This window comes from Taudactylus pleione, unplaced genomic scaffold, assembly GCF_031769625.1.
Source record: "Taudactylus pleione unplaced genomic scaffold, aTauple2 ptg000533l, whole genome shotgun sequence".
Lineage (NCBI taxonomy): Eukaryota > Metazoa > Chordata > Amphibia > Anura > Myobatrachidae > Taudactylus > Taudactylus pleione.
In genome coordinates, this window is record NW_028284935.1 from 4951299 (window position 1) to 4970361 (window position 19063).

Consider the following 19063-nt stretch of genomic DNA (forward strand, 5'->3'; position numbering starts at 1 on the left):
TGTATACTAGGTATGGGACCCTCTGTGTACTAGGTATGTGTTGCCCTCTGTATACTAGTTATGTGTTGCCCTCTGTATACTAGGTATGTGTTGCCCTCTGTGTACTAGGTATGTGTTGCCCTCTGTGTACTAGGTATGTGACCCTCTGTGTACTAGGTATGTGTTGCCCTCTGTGTACTAGGTATGTGTTGCCCTCTGTATACTAGGTATGTGTTGCCCTCTGTATACTAGGTATGTGTTGCCCTCTGTATACTAGGTATGTGTTGCCCTCTGTATACTAGGTATGTGTTGCCCTCTGTATACTAGGTATGTGACTGAAATAAACATTGTATTACTGTAGCTGATGTGTCTGTGTCCTCTCTCTAGCTCCCATCTCCTGGGATGTTAGGCTGGTGCAATCTTTTTTTTTTGTTCTAGGATCACAGTCTAGTTCTATGTGCTTTGTAATGTGTGTGTATAAATTATTTAAATCTGCAGAGTGGCAGAGAGAATTCTGCGCACGTGGAGTTACGCCTGTTTTCTAGCGCATTTGTTGCCACGTTGATAGGGCTGGTGCAAAGGCGCGCACTGATAATGATGATCCATAAAGTGTATGTATGGTGGCCGTGTGCTACATAGGTGTGCACGCCTCCAAATAATGCGAATACCCACATTTACCTCCATGCACATAATGCCAGCGTAATCACTGCCGACTTGGCTATACAACAATAATAGAAAATAAATTGATGCACTAAGTTACTTCCTCTGCTTGTGTATGGGGGTAAGGGTGGACCTGGTCACAGCCAGGGACACTAGAGATGCCACAACTGTGTAAATAGACCTGTGGGGTAAGGGAGGACCTGGTCACAGCCAGGGACTGTAGAGGTGCCACAACTGTGTAAATAGACCTGTGGGGTAAGGGAGAACCTGGTCACAGCCAGGGACACTAGAGATGCCACGACTGTATAAATAGACCTGTGGGGTAAGGGTGGACCTGGTCACAGCCAGGGACTGTAGAGATGCCACAACTGTGTAAATAGACCTGTGGGGTAAGGGTGGACCTGGTCACAGCCAGAGACACTAGAGATGCCACAACTGTGTAAATAGACCTGTGGGGTAAGGGAGAACCTGGTCACAGCCAGGGACACTAGAGATGCCACGACTGTGTAAATAGACCTGTGGGGTAAGGGAGGACCTGGTCACAGCCAGGGACACTAGAGATGCCACAACTGTGTAAATAGACCTGTGGGTTAAGGGAGGACCTGGTCACAGCCAGGGACACTAGAGATGCCACAACTGTGTAAATAGACCTGTGGGGTAAGGGAGGACCTGGTCACAGCCAGGGACACTAGAGATGCCACAACTGTGTAAATAGACCTGTGGGGTAAGGGAGGACCTGGTCACAGCCAGGGACACTAGAGATGCCACAACTGTGTAAATAGACCTGTGGGGTAAGGGTGGACCTGGTCACTAGAGATGCCACGACTGTATACATAGACCTGTGGGGTAAGGGAGGACCTGGTCACAGGTAGGGACACTAGAGATGCCACGACTGTATAAATAGACCTGTGGGGTAAGGGAGGACCTGGTCACAGCCAGGGACTGTAGAGATGCCACAACTGTGTAAATAGACCTGTGGGGTAAGGGAGGACCTGGTCACAGCCAGGGACTGTAGAGATGCCACAACTGTGTAAATAGACCTGTGGGGTAAGGGAGGACCTAGTCACTAGAGATGCCACGACTGTGTAAATGGACCTGTGGGGGTAAGGGTGGACCTGGTCACAGCCAGGGACACTAGAGATGCCACAACTGTATAAATAGACCTGTGGGGTAAGGGAGGACCTGGTCACAGGTAGGGACACTAGAGATGCCACGACTGTATAAATAGACCTGTTGTTTTAGTTGTGTGTATGCTCTGCATCCTGCATTGTGCTGATTTTGCTCTGCAGTTTGTTTATCAGCGTTTGGTTTCCAGGAATTGACAGCCGTTACAATGAAGGGTGTCGGGAGCTGGCCAATTATCTGCTCTTTGATCTGTACAGCCATAGAAATACTGAGTTTGAAAGGACCGGGTTTCCTGAAGAAGTTCTCGATGGTGAGATAATCAGCAAGTGACTCAGGGCATGTTCTTGTCTGCCTGGAGAAACGTGTAATCGTTGCTTCCCTGTTTTCTCTCCTAGACCTTATTATCTTAATCAAAGCAGACAGCGTTCACCTGTACTGTAATCCTGTAAACTACACCTACCTGCTGCCGTACGTGGGCTGCTGGAGGAACCTACATTTCCACTGCATGACTGAAAGTGAGGTATGCATGATCTCTCTAGCTCCACAAGGGGGCAGCAAAATGAGCAAATGACAAAACTAGCAATAAAGGGCACTCTAGTATTTCCTCCACCTCTTTATAAATTGCCGACTTCCCTGCGTCTTGTGCAAAGGGTTTCTGGGGTAACCGTAACCCATCTTCAGCTGGTCCCCTGACTGTGCACTCAGACTGAAATACCTGCTCTTTGGAAGAGCTCACAGTCCTATATTAAATAACCTTGTGTTACCTGGCAGGCGCCTTTTTTAATCAGTTCTGTGTGCTAAGGGATGTTCCATTTTTTTCCAGTATGAAGACGAGGAAGCTGCTGAAGAATTTAAAATTGCCAGCTTTGTCAACATGGTGCGAGACTGCAGCCGCATCGGGATTCCTTACAGCTTCCAAGGTCAGCTGACAAATCATTATTAAAGTGTGATGAACACCTACCTTATTCCAAGACTAGCAAATGTTTCCTTCCTTGTACAAACTGTGATCCCAGGAGACTTGTGTGAGTGTGTAACGTGTCTGTCTGTAAACACCTGGTGTAGATTATCACACTGCAGGGAAATGTACAGATGTATGCAGCTTACTTAGTGTGATGCCACATACACATGTTACTACGTATGTCAGTGTAGCTCATTTTCTCCTTGATGCCACATGGCTGCGTCACAAGTTTAGGGCTCTATTTGACAATTTACTTTAGGGCCCCATTTAACAATGATACTAATTGCCTGCGGCCTATTTAGTTTAGTATCAACGCATGTCACAGTGATACTTATTAATATGCCGCTGGTATTTAACTCATCTGTCCAGCGCCGTCTTCCTCCTCTGCAGCGCGCTCTGCTGTGGGCGATGGGTTACGGCTGTCTGTACATAGTGTTTGAACCGGTTGGGGTCTTGGCAAAACCTGGAAGGCTTTGATGAAGCCAGAGAAAGCTTTGCTGGTTCCCCATTGCTGGTAGTGCGGACCCTACACATATGAGGTAAGGGTTTCTTCATAAATGAAGTATTGGACTTCTGTCATAACCCCCTTTTACGAACAATTGCTAAAGGGGTCATGGCTCCTTCTGAAATGGCGCCCCCTGTCTTACATTTACATTATTTGCACACCACATACAGAGTAGCTTTGCTCAGTGTAACCCTTCGCCTGCTGCAATCCTCAGGTCACCTGCAAATGTTTGACATGTTCATTGTGGAAAAGTGGCCAATCGTCCAGGCGTTCGCGCTAGAGGGAATTGGAGGCGGCGGCTTCTTTACCATGAAATACGAGGTATGTGGCGTTCTGTTATATGACGGTATTATAGTAACATGTTTGTCCCCTCTTGTCCGTCCGGTGTATGATCTTCAGACAACTTGTGCTCGTCCTGTGCGTTTTTATGTGTCTCTAACCAATTACTAGTCTCTGTCTCCCTCTTATATATATTTTCCCTTTCTCTCTCCTGCCCTCTCCCGTCCTCTCTGTTTACTTGTCCCTGTGTCTCAGGGAATTGGTGAGAGGGTGGGGGCAACATGGACACTTGGTGCTTAGAACCCAGTGTTGGTGTTTTGAAGGAGAAGGAAGACTACTGTCCCCAGCCTCCTGCTCTGTTGGGTAAGGAGCGACGTTACGGTGTGTTGTTATTTGTGGTTCACCACCTGGGGAACATTGCATGCAACACATACTGAGTGGCAGGGAGGAGCCGGTGGATGCGGAATCCCGTGTCACGTCTGTGTGATTGTCCTCACCCGCTCTGTATCTTGCAGCTGATGGACGTGAGCGAGTCCCTATGGAAGACATACAGCATCATGGACCCTGTGTCTCTGGAGGTGCTGCTGACAGAGGTGAGGGCACCCGCAGAATTATTGCCTGGACATTTTTCATTTGTGTTTGTTGATGGATGAGCGGGAGCTCGGACCGAGCTGGAGGCATTACCTGGTCATGCCCCCCCCGTACCTCCATGCTGTGCAGTGGTGACAGTTCTGCTGCTTCTCTGATGATCTGTCTAGATCAGGCCTGGCTAACCTGTGGCTCTCCAGCTATTGTGAAACTACAAGTCCCAGCATGCCCTGCCACAGTTTTGCAATTGGGGAATGCTTAAACTGTGGCGGTGCATGCTGAGACTTGTAGTTTTGGAACAGCTGGAGAGCCACAGGCTGGCCAGGCCTGGTTTAGATCTACAACACCTTTCACTTTAGGATATTAACCCTGGCGTACTGTGTTGCAGGATTTAATTGCGTTTCAGCACCAGTGGAGCAGCTTCCTGTCAAACTTTGAAACTGAAATTCCTTTTCTCCTGGAGCTGTCGGAATCTCAGGCTGGAGAGGTAAGGCGTGATTACATGAGCTGTACCTGTAGGTAACTGTAGCTGCGCAGGATCCTCCTTTAGCTGATGTATAACGAGGCATACAGGACATACTATGTTGTGTAATCTGTCGTTTTTGTACAAAAGTAAAATGTTACTTCTTTTCTCCAGCCGTTCCGAAGTTATTTCAGCCATGGGATGCTGTCCAGTCATATTGCAGATAACAGGTATGTTTCAGTTTGTGTAGCAGCTGAGATAATAAGGGTACTCCACCCAAACCCCACTTTACCCCATGTATATATATATATATATATATATATGTGCCAATAAGGTTCCCACTTCTACGACCACGTATGTTGCAGATAACTATTCACTCATATATACTGATGACCTCTGTTTCAATAATGGATTTAGCCCCGGAGCCGCGAGGCTGCCGTCAGATTAGTCCCGGAGCCGCAAGGCTGCCGTCAGATTAGTCCCGGAGCCGCGAGGCTGCCGTCAGATTAGTCCCGGAGCCACGAGGCTGCCGTCAGATAAGCCGCGGAGCCGCGAGGCTGCCGTCAGATAAGCCGCGGAGCCGCGAGGCTGCCGTCAGATAAGCCGCGGAGCCGCGAGGCTGCGGTCAGATTAGTCCCGGAGCCGCGTGGCTGCCGTCAGATCAGTCCCGGAGCCGCGAGGCTGCCATGGGCCTAGTACCGGTGCCATGAGTCGGCTGTCAACCTAGCCCCATAACTCTGATCCCTTCTGTACTCCTACTTACCCCTTAAAGGGGCTTATTTTTTTTTAAGGGTTTTATTTTCATTTGTAATGTCCCTGCTCTAGAGTTCATGCATTATAAAGTGTAGTATATTAGTACTAATGAGCCACTGACTGACGGCTGTGTACTATACAGTAATGTATTGGTGGTGCCTGGTTATATGTATTGTTATACATGTCCGGATTATCGTTTCCTCCTTTTCTGTGGCCCTCTGCTCTCCCCATCATCCTCCTTTATACTTTATGCTCAGCTCTGACCCATGAGGTTGTGAGTAAGAGTTGTTACCCCAGCTGAGCGGATGGAGGTCCTGGTCAGCGTTGCTGCAGAATACAGCCGGCTGTGTGCCGTGTCTAATGGTTGTGTTCTCATCCAGCCCCCGCAGGCAGCCCTTTGTCCTGTTTGGCAGCCACTCCACCAGGGAGAACTTGATGCCCGGCAGCTTTATCTTCCCGTCTGAAGGCCATCTGGTCAGGAACACGGGTCCTGGAGGAAGTACCGCCAAGCACATGGTAACTGTACATGTCGCCCTGAGGACTGGTTATAGGCACATATATTGCAGGGCAGTGTGACCTAATGTGCTGCCTATTGCAGTTACTGACACCTACAATGTAAAAGCTGTGATAACATGATTTGTCTACATTTTACGTGTTAAGATGTTCCTGAGTGTGTACAGATGTCATTTGTATGTTGGCACACGCATGCTGCTCAGGAGAACACCGTAGTTGTGTGATGTGCTCCAAAAGATTGTTTTGTGCTGATTATTTTGGGTACAAACCAGCACCCAAAGGTTACTTACCTGAGATCTGCCGGTCACCGCTGCTCCTGGATGTTCCCGTTAGCTTCATGCTGCCCATCTTATAGGAAGATAGAGGCGTCATTGATGACAGGAGGAGCAGCGGTGGACACGGACAAGACCTTGGCGGAGCCCATGTGAGAAACCCTTTGGTTCTGGTTTGTGTTATGGATTTTTCACCAAAACTGAATTATCCTGTAAATTAATATATAGTGATTTCACCTCTGTAGGTTCATGTCTCTTATGACTAGTTAATTATATGTACAGTAATATAGCAGGAAATAATTAGCAACTAGTATTAGTAGGAATACCTTACCTATCAGCTATCCACCAGTATTAGGCATCTGACGTGTATGTACATTGTCTTTCTGAATTGGACATTTGGGCTGTGTTACCAGGTGGTGCAGTGTGTCTCGCCGAAGGGCCCCTTAGCCTGTTCCCGGACGTACATTTTTGGGAGCACACACGTTCCTTACTTAGGTGAGTTAAAGGCTTCATATGTTGTTCCTTTATTTGCATTGATTCCTAGTGCTGGCTTATGTAGCTCCTAACTGCTGTGATTATTCTAATCAGGTGTCAAGTCGACCAGGTCGACATGAGGGCCAACTAAGTATACACAGTTACCGATCGGCCTCTTGACATGTCGTCCTGACGTCACAGCTGAGTAGGCATTTGGATTTGCCCATCCAACTGAGACGTCAGTCCCTGGTCGGCGGACCACCCATACACATGGCCAGATTCGCCGATTTATATCTTCAGCTATATCGGCCATTAGCTGTGCTGCACTGCTTATTCGATATGTCTGTGATCGATGTCGTTTACATACATATGGATGGTACACACCTATCTATGCTGTTGCGCTATATAAGCCGTTCAATTAAATGGCCGATATATATCACCCAGTGTATACCCAACATAAGACTGTCCTGAGGCTACTGGTGTTCATTTGGGATACAGTGATTACACTGACGACCTGTTTATAACTAACTATATTCAAATGACACATGAAAAGAATACTCAGTGGGAGCAATTTAATTCTCAGAGATGTGGTTGTGATGTGCCAAGAATTAAGTACCCCAACATTGCACGGCGTGCAAGAGAAAACATGCAATGTTGGTGGCTGCGAGGCACCAGGGTTCCAACCATTTCTCAGAGACTTTTGTGTCCAAACTGCATCTCTCATTTCATTTTGAAAAATGTAAATGAAAATGAATTTGAAATATGTTTTGATTTTCAGCTTTTTATATCAATGTTAAAGTATAAGAAAATCGGTAATCATGTTGGGGGTGCAGTGTCCTGAGTCTGTATACAGTGTAATAGAAATGTATTATGGTCATGTACAGTGGTCAGGACATGTTGGGGGTATAGTGTCCTATGTCTGTATACAGTGTAATAGAAATGTATTATGGTCATGTACAGTGGTCAGGTCATGTTGGGGGTGTAGTGTCCTAGGTCTGTATACAGTGTAATAGAAATGTATTATGGTCATGTACAGTGGTCAGGTCATGTTGGGGGTGTAGTGTCCTAGGTCTGTATACAGTGTAATAGAAATGTATTATGGTCATGTACAGTTGTCAGGTCATGTTGGGGGTGTAGTGTCCTATGTCTGTATAGGGTGTAATAGATGTGTATTATGATCATGTGCAGTGGTCAGGACATGTTGGGGGTATAGTGTCCTATGTCTGTATATGGTATAATAGATGTGTATTATCATCATGTACAGTGGTCAGGTCATGTTGGGGATGTAGTGTCCTATGTCTGTATACAGTGTAATAGATGTGTATTATGGTCATGTACAGTGGTCAGGACATGTTGGGGTGTAGTGTCCTAGGTCTGTATACAGTGTAATAGAAATGTATTATGGTCATGTACAGTGGTCAGGACATGTTGGGGGTATAGTGTCCTATGTCTGTATACAGTGTAATAGAAATGTATTATGGTCATGTACAGTGGTCAGGTCATGTTGGGGGTGTAGTGTCCTAGGTCTGTATACAGTGTAATAGAAATGTATTATGGTCATGTACAGTGGTCAGGTCATGTTGGGGGTGTAGTGTCCTAGGTCTGTATACAGTGTAATAGAAATGTATTATGGTCATGTACAGTTGTCAGGTCATGTTGGGGGTGTAGTGTCCTATGTCTGTATAGGGTGTAATAGATGTGTATTATGATCATGTGCAGTGGTCAGGACATGTTGGGGGTATAGTGTCCTATGTCTGTATATGGTATAATAGATGTGTATTATCATCATGTACAGTGGTCAGGTCATGTTGGGGATGTAGTGTCCTATGTCTGTATACAGTGTAATAGATGTGTATTATCATCATGTACAGTGGTCAGGTCATGTTGGGGATGTAGTGTCCTATGTCTGTATACAGTGTAATAGATGTGTATTATGATCATGTACAGTGGTCAGGACATGTTGGGGTGTAGTGTCCTAGGTCTGTATACAGTGTAATAGAAATGTATTATGGTCATGTACAGTGGTCAGGACATGTTGGGGGTATAGTGTCCTATGTCTGTATACAGTGTAATAGAAATGTATTATGGTCATGTACAGTGGTCAGGTCATGTTGGGGGTGTAGTGTCCTAGGTCTGTATACAGTGTAATAGAAATGTATTATGGTCATGTACAGTGGTCAGGTCATGTTGGGGGTGTAGTGTCCTAGGTCTGTATACAGTGTAATAGAAATGTATTATGGTCATGTACAGTGGTCAGGTCATGTTGGGGGTGTAGTGTCCTAGGTCTGTATACAGTGTAATAGAAATGTATTATGGTCATGTACAGTGGTCAGGTCATGTTGGGGGTGTAGTGTCCTATGTCTGCATAGAGTGTAATAGATGTGTATTATGGTCATGTACAGTGATCAGGTCATGTTGGGGGTGTAGTGTCCTATGTCTGTGTACAGTGTAATAGATGTGTATTATGGTCATGTAGTGTTCACTCTAGCTCCGGCGGCAGGCAGGGTGCCGGAGCTAGAGAGGGCAACTTTGTGCGCGCGGGCGAAAAGGGGACGTGGCCATAAAAGGGGGCGTGTCTATAAGACGCGTCCCCTTTTTCATCATACTTGGGGGCATGCCAGGCACTTACTGACATGCCAGGCAGCCCCCAAGCGCTGCAGACAGGTAGAACAGATGCGTCTATTCTCCGGCGGTGACCGGGTCACCGCACATTTCTCCACCCGCGGGACACTGCATCCCGTGGGTGAAGACTGCATCCGCAGCCTGTGAGGGCAGGGTGCTTTTTGCCCTCCTTCTGGAGGGCAGGGTGCCGCACCCTGCTAAAACAGCCTAGCGGGAACGCTAGTCATGTACAGTGGTCAGGACATGTTGGGGGTGTAGTGTCCTATGTCTGTATAGAGTGTAATAGAGGTGTATTATGATCATGTACAGTAGTCAGGTCATGTTGGGGGTGTAGTGTCCTATGTCTGTATATGGTATAATAGATGTGTATTATCATCATGTACAGTGGTCAGGTCATGTTGGGGGTGTAGTGTCCTATGTCTGTATACAGTGTAATAGATGTGTATTATGATCATGTACAGTGGTCAGGACATGTTGGGGTGTAGTGTCCTATGTCTGTATACAGTGTAATAGAAATGTATTATGGTCATGTACAGTGGTCAGGTCATGTTGGGGGTGTAGTGTCCTAGGTCTGTATACAGTGTAATAGAAATGTATTATGGTCATGTACAGTGGTCAGGTCATGTTGGGGGTGTAGTGTCCTATGTCTGCATAGAGTGTAATAGATGTGTATTATGGTCATGTACAGTGGTCAGGTCATGTTGAGGGCGTAGTGTCCTATGTCTGTATAGAGTGTAATAGAAGTGTATTATGATCATGTACAGTAGTCAGGTGATGTTGGGGGTGTAGTGTTCTATGTCTGTATATGGTATAATAGATGTGTATTATGATCATGTACAGTGATCAGGTCATGTTGGGGGTGTAGTGTCCTATGTCTGTGTACAGTGTAATAGATGTGTATTATGGTCATGTAGTGTTCACTCTAGCTCCGGCGGCAGGCAGGGTGCCGGAGCTAGAGAGGGCAACTTTGTGCGCGCGGGCGAAAAGGGGACGTGGCCATAAAAGGGGGCGTGTCTATAAGACGCGTCCCCTTTTTCATCATACTTGGGGGCATGCCAGGCACTTACTGACATGCCAGGCAGCCCCCAAGCGCTGCAGACAGGTAGAACAGATGCGTCTATTCTCCGGCGGTGACCGGGTCACCGCACATTTCTCCACCCGCGGGACACTGCATCCCGTGGGTGAAGACTGCATCCGCAGCCTGTGAGGGCAGGGTGCTTTTTGCCCTCCTTCTGGAGGGCAGGGTGCCGCACCCTGCTAAAACAGCCTAGCGGGAACGCTAGTCATGTACAGTGGTCAGGACATGTTGGGGGTGTAGTGTCCTATGTCTGTATAGAGTGTAATAGAGGTGTATTATGATCATGTACAGTAGTCAGGTCATGTTGGGGGTGTAGTGTCCTATGTCTGTATATGGTATAATAGATGTGTATTATCATCATGTACAGTGGTCAGGTCATGTTGGGGGTGTAGTGTCCTATGTCTGTATACAGTGTAATAGATGTGTATTATGATCATGTACAGTGGTCAGGACATGTTGGGGTGTAGTGTCCTATGTCTGTATACAGTGTAATAGAAATGTATTATGGTCATGTACAGTGGTCAGGTCATGTTGGGGGTGTAGTGTCCTAGGTCTGTATACAGTGTAATAGAAATGTATTATGGTCATGTACAGTGGTCAGGTCATGTTGAGGGCGTAGTGTCCTATGTCTGTATAGAATGTAATAGATGTGTATTATGGTCATGTACAGTGGTCAGGTCATGTTGAGGGCGTAGTGTCCTATGTCTGTATAGAGTGTAATAGAAGTGTATTATGATCATGTACAGTAGTCAGGTGATGTTGGGGGTGTAGTGTTCTATGTCTGTATATGGTATAATAGATGTGTATTATGATCATGTACAGTGGTCAGGACATGTTGGGGGTGTAGTGTCCTATGTCTGTATACAGTGTAATAGATGTGTATTATGGTCATGTACAGTGATCAGGTCATGTTGGGGGTGTAGTGTCCTATGTCTGTGTACAGTGTAATAGATGTGTATTATGGTCATGTAGTGTTCACTCTAGCTCCGGCGGCAGGCAGGGTGCCGGAGCTAGAGAGGGCAACTTTGTGCGCGCGGGCGAAAAGGGGACGTGGCCATAAAAGGGGGCGTGTCTATAAGACGCGTCCCCTTTTTCATCATACTTGGGGGCATGCCAGGCACTTACTGACATGCCAGGCAGCCCCCAAGCGCTGCAGACAGGTAGAACAGATGCGTCTATTCTCCGGCGGTGACCGGGTCACCGCACATTTCTCCACCCGCGGGACACTGCATCCCGTGGGTGAAGACTGCATCCGCAGCCTGTGAGGGCAGGGTGCTTTTTGCCCTCCTTCTGGAGGGCAGGGTGCCGCACCCTGCTAAAACAGCCTAGCGGGAACGCTAGTCATGTACAGTGGTCAGGACATGTTGGGGGTGTAGTGTCCTATGTCTGTATACAGTGTAATAGAGGTGTATTATCATCATGTACAGTTGTCAGGACATGTTGGGGGTGTAGTGTCCTATGTCTGTGTATGGTATAATTGATGTGTATTATCATCATGTACAGTGGTCAGGTCATGTTGGGGGTGTAGTGTCCTATGTCTGTATAGAGTGTAATAGATGTGTATTATGATCATGTACAGTGGTCAGGACATGTTGGGGGTATAGTGTCCTATGTCTGTATACAGTATAATAGATGTGTATTATCATCATGTACAGTGGTCAGGTCATGTTGGGGGTGTAGTGTCCTATGTCTGTATACAGTGTAATAAATGTGTATCATGATCATGTACAGTGGTCAGGTCATGTTGGGGGTGTAGTGTCCTATGTCTGTATACAGTGTAATAAATGTGTATCATGATCATGTACAGTGGTCAGGTCATGTTGGGGGTGTAGTGTTCTATATCTGTATACAGTGTAATAGATGTGTATTATGATCATGTACAGTGGTCAGGTCATGTTGTGGATGTAGTGTCCTATGCCTGTATACAGTGTAATAGATGTGTATTATGATCATGTACAGTGGTCAGGTCATGTTGTGGATGTAGTGTCCTATGTCTGTATACAGTGTAATAGATGTGTATTATGATCATGTACAGTGGTCAGGTCATGTTGTGGATGTAGTGTCCTATGCCTGTATACAGTGTAATAGATGTGTATTATGATCATGTACAGTGGTCAGGTCATGTTGGGGGTGTAGTGTCCTATGTCTGTATACAGTGTAATAGATGTGTATTATGATCATGTACAGTGGTCAGGTCATGTTGAGGATGTAGTGTCCTATGTCTGTATACAGTGTAATAGATGTGTATTATGATCATGTACAGTGGTCAGGTCATGTTGGGGGTGTAGTGTTCTATATCTGTATACAGTGTAATAGATGTGTAGTATGATCATGTACAGTGGTAAGGTCATGTTGGGGGTGTAGTGTCCTATGTCTGTATACAGTGTAATAGATGTGTATTATGATCATGTACAGTGGTCAGGTCATGTTGGGGGTGTAGTGTCCTATGTCTATATACAGTGTAATAGATGTGTATTATGATCATGTACAGTGGTCAGGTCATGTTGGGGGTGTAGTGTCCTATGTCTGTATATGGTATAATAGATGTGTATTATGATCATGTACAGTGGTCAGGTCATGTTGGGGGTGTAGTGTCCTATGTCTGTATATGGTATAATAGATGTGTATTATGATCATGTACAGTGTTCATGTCATGTTGGGGGTGTAGTGTCCTATGGCCCTCATTCAGAGTCACTCGCTAGCGGCAGTACGCTCGTTCCGAGCGATGTTCGCACATCTGCGCATGCGTACGGTTTTTAGTACGCATGCGCGAACCAGTCAGTGCGGCCGAAAATCGTTGGTACGCAATATAGCGAGGGCCTGCTATTTTGAGTGACAGAATGAGGCGTATGTGGGTGGTAACAGGGGAAGGTGCTTGAAAACGGGGAGTGGAGATCCGAACGCAGGCGTGCTTAAAGGTCAAAACGGGCGTTTTAAGGGAGTGCATAATGAATACAGCAGCGTCATTGACCACGTCACTTGTTTTTTTTTAACTCAGAACTGCTCGCAAAATAGCGGTTGAAAACACCAACCACAAGAATAGCGAGCAGTTCATACGCTGTACGATGTACTCGATTAATCTAATAAATAGCGGACATGACGTATGGTGCGTGCGGCCAGGGGGCGTTTTTATCAAATAAACGAGCGTATGTTTTGCTCGCTCGTTCAGACTTAGAGGTGGGAACAGACTGCAATTTGCGAACGGATCATTTGAATAGCCACCCCTTGTTTTTGAACGAACGACCACAAATAGCGAACGGCTCTGAATCAGGCCCTATGTCTGTATAGAGTGTAATAGATGTGTATTATGATCATGTACAGTGGTCAGGTCATGTTGGGGGTGTAGTGTCCTATGTCTGTATAGAGTGTAATAGATGTGTATAATCATGTACAGTGGTCAGGACATGTTGGGGGTATAGTGTTAAAAATAAGTAAATTATAATTTTTATTTTTAATCTTTTATAGGGACTGACAATGAGACCCACAAGAAAAATGAGCTAATGTGAGTGTGGTTTTACATTCTAATAGTGTAATGTTCATTGTGACAAGACACGTAGCTTGGTGGAATGATTAGTAGGCATGCGTTAGATGTGGTGTATTACATTACTACACCGTACACTTCCTGTATCAGTGTAACGTACCTCTCATCCTCAGTGACAGGAGGAGGGAGGCTGCATGCCCCTGTGCACACTCTGCATGGACTAGGGGGGCTCCCATTTCTCCTCTGGCTCCTCTAAGTCTGAGACTAAATCTTTATATCACCATCCAAAACTGACTGCACAGCTCTGTGCCCTGGGGTCTAGCGTCATCTATTAATCCATCCCAGGGCTGCAATCCCGCAGCTACCTGGCAGCCTGAGCACTTCTGTAGATGTAGAACGAAGAACTATAGCCGGTGTCTTTTTCTTTTATTAATACTAATAATAATAATCATTTATTATTATTGTTCTCTCAGCTTCTTCTTGTTCATGGAGGTGACCGCTGCATTGCTAACATGGCTCATACCAGTTCTTACCCATGTAAGTCAGTATTTGACTTCTGTAAGTGGCCCTCAGGCTGTCCTGAACACAGTATACTCCTGTAGTTGTCACACTTAGCAGTAAGATAACTACAGGAATGTCACTGATAAGCCGTGTACAGCTTGTTATATACACTGTGCGTATTGCTGTCCAGCCTCTCTGTACATAGACTGCAGGGCTCATTCAGGCTGTGCCCCCCCCTCCTATAGCCTATCTATACATAGACCGAGGGGCACAGTGTTCAGTATTTGTCACTGCCTGATGTCCATCTGATGTTTATGTGCTGCCCTTATACATTATATATTGCTGTACGAGTTGTGCTACTGTCACAGTTGTTGTTGAATGCCCTATTTTATATATTTATTATATTACTGGCTTTTTCACATAGACTTGTGAAGGAGCTATTCCGTCCCCTCTCGCTGTCCACCTAGGTCACAGGACTCCCCGCTTACTCCCTTTAAGTCTCCCTGGATGAAAAGATGGACAGTCTGTTATAGTATTAAAAGCCACTGTGTTATGTTGGACTAATGCCGTGTGTGAGAATGAAATATAGATTTGTGTAACCTTATATTTCTACTTCAGGGTCCATTGGGGGTCCACAGGGTTGACCTTGGGGTATAGGTTGGGAACCAAATCCGGGCACCACGCAGTTAAAGCTTTTAGCTCCCAGGATGCACTTGGGTCCACTCTCCCTATAACCCCACCCCCAGCCAGAGGCACCTCAGTTTAAGTTGGTGCCCGGCCGGAATCGGGTCACCGTTTAGTGCAGTGGGGAGCTGATTAGCAGCCCCTAAGCTTTATTTTTTTCTAAAGGACAGAGTTTTTTATTTTTCCTTTGGATTCTTCAGAGCGGCAGCGTCAGACTGTCCATAGGACGTCTAAGCTGCCGCTCCGTCACCCCGCTGGCGCTGAGACGCCAGTACAGATCTGGGGATCTCAGCGGGACCCCAGAGTCTGTACTAGCCGGACTCTGCGGGCGCCCAGGACTGCTGCCGGATTCACGGGGAGCAGGTAAGGCGCGGGTCACAGCTTGCGGTGATCCGCGCATTTGAAATGCAGTCCTGTGCCTCCTGTCTCTGGGGACAGACCGGAGGCGCCGGCAGTGGCGGCGGGCCCCCCATACCCCGTGTGTCCACTAGACCACCAGGGACTTAGTGTTCGGTGCAGGGAGCCGGCGTCCCGGGGGTTAATAGCCGGCCAGGGGAGACAGCCTTCCCTGTTACAGCGGCTCCTCCCCTCAGCTCAGCGCGCCTTTCAGTATCCATAGTCTGGCGTCGCTGAGCTGCTTCCTCCGCGGGCCACGCTTCTTCTGAGGTCTCCAGCGGCCATTTTCTCTGTGGTGCAGCAGAAATCTCTGGAGATGGCAGTGAGTCCAGTCCCCCTGCGTACCTCACCATTAGGTCAGTGTACACAGCGCTGTAGCCTTCCCAGACACTGAATCTGGGTAAGTTGCATGCAGTGTAATAGTGCAGTATATTATATGACATGTTTATGTATATATGTGTATATCTGCATTGTATGTGACTTATGCTAGTGCTGACTGTACTTTATTCTCTCACCTGTCAGTGTATATCTATCCCTTTCCTTATCTGCCCTAATACAACTGTACTTGGGGTGGTTCTGAAACCTCACATTTATATACTTGTTAATATTTGTGAGGTTTGTCACATACTGTTGCGTGCTGCACGTTGCCATATTTTGAGTGGAACTGTGTGTTGCATACGCTGAAAATGGGTCCCTGCAGCTAATTTTTAGTTTCAGTCAGGACCAGTATAGCGCTGCTTGATCACAAGGCTTGGTCAGATATGTCTGACCAGGAGATAGAGCGTTATACTGCACCCATTTTTACTATCCTGCAAGCCATGTGCTGCAGGTGTTAGTGCGGAGGATTTAACTCTTAAAGGGTTCTGTATGTGGCGTCATCGGGTGCCGGCCCCTTTCACGACCCCCTTGGGCGGTTTGTTTTCTCGGGATCCTCTTAATTGCGGATCGCCGGGCGGGCCCCATTGTTGTACCTCACTTGGGGTTACTTCACCATACTGCCCTTTTTCATCGCAGGGTATCTCGCAGTTTCTTGCACTCTTCGCCTGTGACACAGACTACCGCTCCCTACAGGGGTTTTTCGAGTATATGAATTCCCCCTGGTGCCACAATAGTCTGTCATGCCCCTTGCAGGGATTACCACAACAGCCACCCTGGGTGGAAGTCGTTTTTCTATGAAACGCAAATTGGCGTGGTGGACGCCCTGTGCTTACTTCCCACTTGGCTCTACCGTGAACTGGATACTGTTTTGGGCTCTTTCCCTCTTACACGGGGGGGAAGCCTATCTCAAGTATTATTATCCCTGTTTTAGGGCTGGTAGCAGGTCCATTCTGGTTAGAGTGAATGTTGACCTGCACCTGTATCATACACCATCAGTATTGCGTGCCTTCTGGGTCCCTGTTGCTGACTAGCGGGTGGATCGCATGGCGGGACTCTGGCTGTTACCAGATATGAGGTATTACAACAGTGTTTGGTCTCCTGTCCCAAATTCCCTGAGGGTCATCATGAGCCCCTCCTGGGGTGGATGGGCGTGTTACTCGTCGGATTACAGACGTTACTACGCATCCCATTCCTGCGTGGTCGGATACTTCTGATCCATAGGTGGTAACTCTGCCTGAAATCAGTATACTCGCTTTCAGGGGTTGTTACCCATCCTACCATGGCGATAGCATGGTTGGTTAATACTATTGCATACTGAGCTGATGCATTTGTAATGTTTTTTCCCCTCCAACACGTCTGGGGTTCAAATGTATTTGGTCGCTCACGTAATATATGCAGTTGTCATAGGTGGACATGCCTATATTGGATACCAGCTCCAAACTTTCAGAGTTCCGGCTGCGACGGTATCCTCCGTAATACCCTATGGCTGCGCTCTGGGAATGCAGAGGTGCAGATACCATCTATAGGGTATATCTGACCTTGACAGTGGCAGTACAAATTTCCCGCTGTCAGCTATGCTCACTGCGGGGCCTCAGACTATTAAGTCTTTTTGTCCTCTGGGTCAGCCTAAAGGTCTGTTTCTTCATAGACTGTCGGCCTTTACAAGGGCCGACATATCCAGTTCCGAGCAGGCCTAGACTGCCAGCCGATCATGCTTCTGAACCTACGGATATATCGTCAGCCTGACGAGACAGGCCTACCACTGGGAGATGGCGATTTCTCAGTTTGCCCGGTACTAGTGTCTAGTTGCCGCGGCTACGTGGGTAGGAGGGTACGCCCTCTCTTTGCTCAGGCGGCCTATTTCCATGTGATGGTACGCAGGCCCTTATTCGGAACAGGGCCTTACAAATCCAGAAAGCTATACAGTTGTTGCGGTAAGCGGAGCTAATTGGGCCATCCCCACTTTCTCAGCGAGGGACTGGTTGTTCTGCTTTCTTTCTACTTCAGGGTCCATAGGGGGTCCACAGGGTTGACCTTGGGGTATAGCTGGATCTGGATCCACGGGCACCACGCAGTTAAAGCTTTGCTGCTCCCAGGATGCACTTGGGTCCGTCCTCCTCTATACCCCGCCCCGGCCACAGGCACCTCAGTTTTAGTTGGTGCCCGGCCGGAGTCGGGTCACCCTGTCGCAGTGGGGCTGCAGGAGCAGCCCCTAAGCTTTATTTTAAAAGAGAAATTTTTTTTTTTTTTCTTCTTTTTTTACACTTTTAGAGCGGCAGCATCAGACTGTCCTTTAGGACGTCCACGCTGCCGCTCCTTCTCCCCGCTGGCGCCGCGACGCCAGTACAGCTCTGGGGATCGTGGCGGGACCCCAGAGCCTGTACTAGCCGGGCTCTGGGGACTCCCTTGACTGCTGCCGGACGCGACGGGGATCAGGTAAGCCGCGGGTCGCCGCGTGCGGCGGCCCGCGGATACTTCAATGCAGTCAGGAGCCTCCGGTCTCTGGGGACAGACCGGAGGCGCTAGCGGCGGCGGCGGGCTCCCCCTCAATTGAGGAATACCCCGCGTGTCCGCTAGACCACCAGGGTATCAGGCTGGTAGCGGGACCGGCAACCCGGGGGTTAATTGCTAGCCAGGGGAGGCAGCCTTCCCTGTCTAGCGGCTCCTCCCCTCAGCTCAGCGCGCCTTTCAACAAGCAGTCTGGCGTCGCTGAGCTGCTCTTATCTCTCGGCCACTCCTCCTCTGAGGTCTCCGGCGGCCATCTTTACTGGCACATCGCAGACTCCCAGGCGGTATCAAGTGGACCGGTCCCCCTGTGTACCTCTCCCCTGCTAAAGGACAGTGTACACAGCGCTATAGCCCTCCCAGACACTGAATCTGGGCGGTTGATTGTAGCGGAAGGTGCAGTGAGTATAACTTTTCTGCATTGTATGTGACTATTGCTAGTGCTGCCTGTCTGTGACTTATTCTCCTTACTGTCAGCTTATAACTATCCCTTTCCTTCTCCTACGGCCCGGCAGGTGTGTGGGGGAAGGGCGTTTTTCTGAGACCCTCACATATATAAAACACGTATTTGTGGGGTCAGTCACATACTGTTGTGTGCTACACAGTACCATATCTGGGCTGTTGTTTCGCATACTGGTGAGTGCGCGGGTGTTAAAACCGTAATTCCTCTGGTGATACCTATTTCTTGTGTATCTACGGTATCATGTCGGATGAGGAGACTGAGCGCTCTGTGGCTCCTGTGCTATTTTCCTGCAGACGCTGTGCTGCTGGAGTTGATGGGGAGGACTTATCTCAGGATGGTCTGTGCGGGCGGTGCCAGCTGGTACCGGGCCCCTCCAACCCCCCTGT

At 47.7% G+C, this 19063-nt stretch overlaps 1 protein-coding gene across 2 annotated transcripts in view; it reads left to right on the top strand.

Moving 5' to 3' along the window:
- The window catches only part of DNAAF9 (dynein axonemal assembly factor 9), a 124081-nt gene that overhangs the window by 37895 nt on the left and 67123 nt on the right, over positions 1-19063 (top strand). For both annotated transcript variants that reach the window (XM_088450890.1, XM_088450889.1), the window contains exons 3-12: positions 1955-2074; positions 2160-2284; positions 2588-2684; positions 3442-3548; positions 4022-4099; positions 4483-4581; positions 4732-4787; positions 5691-5826; positions 6509-6590; positions 13735-13771. In XM_088450890.1, coding sequence (XP_088307016.1) covers positions 1955-2074; positions 2160-2284; positions 2588-2684; positions 3442-3548; positions 4022-4099; positions 4483-4581; positions 4732-4787; positions 5691-5826; positions 6509-6590; positions 13735-13771 — 937 coding nt within the window. The remainder of the gene's footprint in view (positions 1-1954; positions 2075-2159; positions 2285-2587; positions 2685-3441; positions 3549-4021; positions 4100-4482; positions 4582-4731; positions 4788-5690; positions 5827-6508; positions 6591-13734; positions 13772-19063) is intronic.